Source organism: Oncorhynchus tshawytscha, unplaced genomic scaffold (genome assembly GCF_018296145.1).
Source record: "Oncorhynchus tshawytscha isolate Ot180627B unplaced genomic scaffold, Otsh_v2.0 Un_contig_4363_pilon_pilon, whole genome shotgun sequence".
NCBI lineage: Eukaryota > Metazoa > Chordata > Actinopteri > Salmoniformes > Salmonidae > Oncorhynchus > Oncorhynchus tshawytscha.
Window position 1 is genome coordinate 24,015 of NW_024608453.1, and position 3,486 is coordinate 27,500.

At 45.6% G+C, this 3,486-nt stretch overlaps 1 protein-coding gene across 1 annotated transcript; it reads right to left on the reverse strand.

Annotated features, from left to right (window-relative positions):
• Nucleotides 1–424: 424 nt before the first annotated feature.
• Nucleotides 425–3,453, reverse strand: LOC112241835 (F-box/LRR-repeat protein 14). The gene has a single exon (XM_024409861.2). It carries the CDS (start codon nucleotides 2,906–2,908, stop codon nucleotides 1,706–1,708), a length of 1,203 nt encoding a protein of 400 aa, XP_024265629.1. The 5' UTR covers nucleotides 2,909–3,453; the 3' UTR covers nucleotides 425–1,705.
• Nucleotides 3,454–3,486: the final 33 nt, after the last annotated feature.

Consider the following 3,486-nt stretch of genomic DNA (forward strand, 5'->3'; position numbering starts at 1 on the left):
CCAGATTTAGAGTCACGTGAGTGACAGCCCTTTGAGAGGCAAGCAGCTGAAACCTATCAACACAATACGTCAGACTGATAATTAGAACAAGCTAAATCAAGGGAAGCATCCATTTTGAATCTGCTCGTAAATAATTTAACAATCCAAGCCGGCATATCAACATTATAACTGCTTCTCGAAACCGAACAATCAAATTCGTAAGATTATGGTTGTGATCAGAACGATTAATAATATGTGGACAATTCTTGTCTTTTTTGTTGTCGTTTTAAATACCTTGTCTCTACCGGGGATCTACGGACATAAACAGCGGTTTCTCTTAGAAATGGACACGTTTTCGATCAAAGCAGGAGTGCATGGTCTTGTAACAAGGATGATCACAAGAACACAATAAGTAGTAGGTTACTAGTCTACAATACAAAACGAGTCCACATTAACTTTTCATTTATTATATAAATATCAACTTTAATGTTTACTGTAAGAATATAAAACAATTTCATTTTGGATTCTGTTTTTTTACAAACACATATACAGTACATTTAAAACACAGTAGTCTCTCAGCAGGACTCCATACATGTTGCAGTTCAGTTCGCTCATAACGCCATGTTATGATCCCATAGGTTCCATGTAGGCCTGACACGCATTCACTTGGAAGCCGAGAAAATAAGGATCGATTCGATTGCTTCTTAATTCTAAAGCGTATATTTAGATTCTATTCCAAAGGAGTGTCTCTTCTGTTGTTATTGTGGACTAGTGTGTATGATTGTGTTTAAAAGGTAGCAACCCATATTCTAGAGGATATGGAGGATTAGTTGGAAAACACCTGATTGAGAAAAAGGGGCAGCATTTCTATTATAGAAATCACTTCAATTTGAAGTACAACGCTCTGAATAACAGCAATAATTCGACAATATCTGCTTCCATAAGCATAAACACACCAAAATAATATAGGGAAGGAAGGGTCCCATTATTCAAAGCTTGAATCCAAGGCTACAAGGCCTTTAAGTTGGGCTAAAAAGTAAACAAAACAAAAATAAAATGATTTTGGATACAAAGCAGTCCGTTTTAATTTGCATAATGTCGCTATTTTTGTCTGAGTGTGAACAGTCCTTTTAAACGAAACTCTTGTTCGTTTGTCTTCTTCATTGTTAAGCGTTTCTGGGCAAATGAACACAAAGGTAGTTAGAGAGCGTTTCTTTTTGCTGCTAGGATTCTCCAAGCGCGAGACGCGTTGGGGGAGGGGACTACTACTGTCTATAGGCACAATTTATCTCCTCTCTTTCTTTTGAAGAATACACGGATTTATTACAACACATTGATAAACGAGGTAGCCAAATGTATTAGGCGCGATAGTTGGGAGAGTTTGAAGTTAAATATTGCGACTCTTTAGGAATAATAAAAAGTAGTTTGTCTTCATAATGCGGGGGCGGGATATTGTGTTGTTTAATAATGAAAACATGCATTTGATGATGATTAATCTTGTTTTCATTTGGCCTAAAATTGCGCAACATATTTTTTAATCACAGTTTTGTAGCATTAAGTTACATTGAATGAGAAAATATCCAACTACGACGAGATTGAGAGCAGAGGATATATATATATATATATTTTAGAAGGAACATTTCCCCGCCCACTGGTCTCCTGCTCCGTTACCCCTTCTCCTCTCTGTGTGTGTCCCCCTCCCCAACTAATCCTCGCCAAGTTAGTTTCACCTCACTTTTTCACTCTCTGTCATCTGCCAAAGTCCCAGATTCAAAACTTTAAGGCATGGGAGCTGCGTTATCCTTTCCAGTCCCCGTTTCGTGATTTTAGTACATCCATACAGATCGATCCCCGTCAACTGAGTCAAGTGGTCGGCAATGAGCTCCAGTCCTTTGTCTGTAATCCGCACACACTGTCCAATGTTCAGGGTTCTCAGCTCATGCATCTGGCGCACCATCCTGTTGATGCCATCGTCACTAATGTGGCACGAGCACAGGGACAGGGATTTGAGCTGGTACAGGCCCTGGGCGATGTAAGCCAGACTCTGGTCCCCTATCTTGTCACAGAAGGACATGTCTAGCCCGGAGAGCCGCAGCGTGCCCATGGCCAGGTGCATGATGCCCGTGTCACTGATGTTGTCGCACGAGCGCAGGTTAAGGCTCCAGAGGCTGGTCATGTGGGAGAGGTGGATCATACCTGCGTCAGAGATCCCGCCACAGAAACTCAGGTTGAGAACTTTGAGCTTAGCCAGACCCTTCGAGATGTGCTTGAGGGACAGATCCGTAAGTTTCTGACAGTCCTGCAGCGTCAGGTATTCCAGGTTGAGACAGCCCTCCGCTGCGCTGCGGGTCATGCCCGCCAGGTGCCCGATGCCCACGTCAGACACATGCCGGCAGCTGCGGAGATTGAGGCTCTTGAGCCGGTGTAAACCCCACGCTATGAGCAACAGCCCCGTGTTGGTGATGTTACTACACCCGCCCAGTTCCAGAACCTCCAGGTTCTTCAGATACTGGGCGATCCGGCCCAGGCTGGAGTCCGTGATCTGCTTACACAGACTAAGGTTTAGAACCCGAAGGGAAGGGATCTCCTGGACAAACGCGTGCCCCAGGCCGTTATCCGTTAAGTTATAGCAGCCACTCAGGTTCAGGCTCTCGATGTTTGGCATCCCCTGGATCACGTAGCTGAGGCTCCGCCGCAGGCTGAGAATCTGAACTCTCCGGATTCCGCGGGCCTGTAGGCTGGGGAAGAGAGAAGGATTGGCCCGCCGCAGATGCAGCTTGGCTTCCACCCCCCTCCACACCGACTTGTGGTAGGAAGCGTCCCTCCAAGCAGCACACACTTGGGCCACCCTGCCTTTGTCCCTTACATCCAAGTAGCTGAAAATCATGGCTAAAATTTCCGGAAAGAGGCACGATATGTGCGTCTCCATTTTAAACAGGCATAAAAATCACTCCGGGTCCCCGAGCCCACCGACGTATTTCCCTCCGTAAAAGTAGTCCCCTGTAATCCGGAAGAAATCGGTTATGCTTTTTTAACAGACCTTTTCCCCGTTCCTCTTTTCACATTTAACGGCGCAAATCGATCAACTCCACATCCCACGTGATCCGTCTGGTTGCGCAGTAGAATTCAAATGCAAAAAGCCCCAAAACCTTGTTCCAATATAGCCCCTCACCAAGAGGGGGAAAGCGAAGGAAAGGAACGGAAAGCGCCCGAGCCCTCCTTGGTCAGACGACGCAACCTATGATGCCTTTAGAAACACGTCTAGGCTCGCGCCGAGGATCCAAACGGTCATACATTTTCAAAGGAGACCTTTAAACTATCATAAATACAAGGAGGGTTGGAATTCCAGTCTGCTTCTTCTCTCTGTCTCTCTTCCTCTCCGTTATCAGAAAAGGAGTGGGGTTTCAGTTTGCATTTGCGCTCTCTCCGCTCGCACGCATTGCCAAGCCGAAGGGCTTCCTGCCTGCCTTTGTCTGGTCTTTCAAACTGACTTGGCAGGGCCGTGAG

What these genes read in the sequence shown, in the direction of transcription:
- LOC112241835 (XM_024409861.2), bottom strand. Translation starts at nt 2,908, where the DNA reads ATGGAGACGCACATATCGTGCCTCTTTCCGGAAATTTTAGCCATGATT.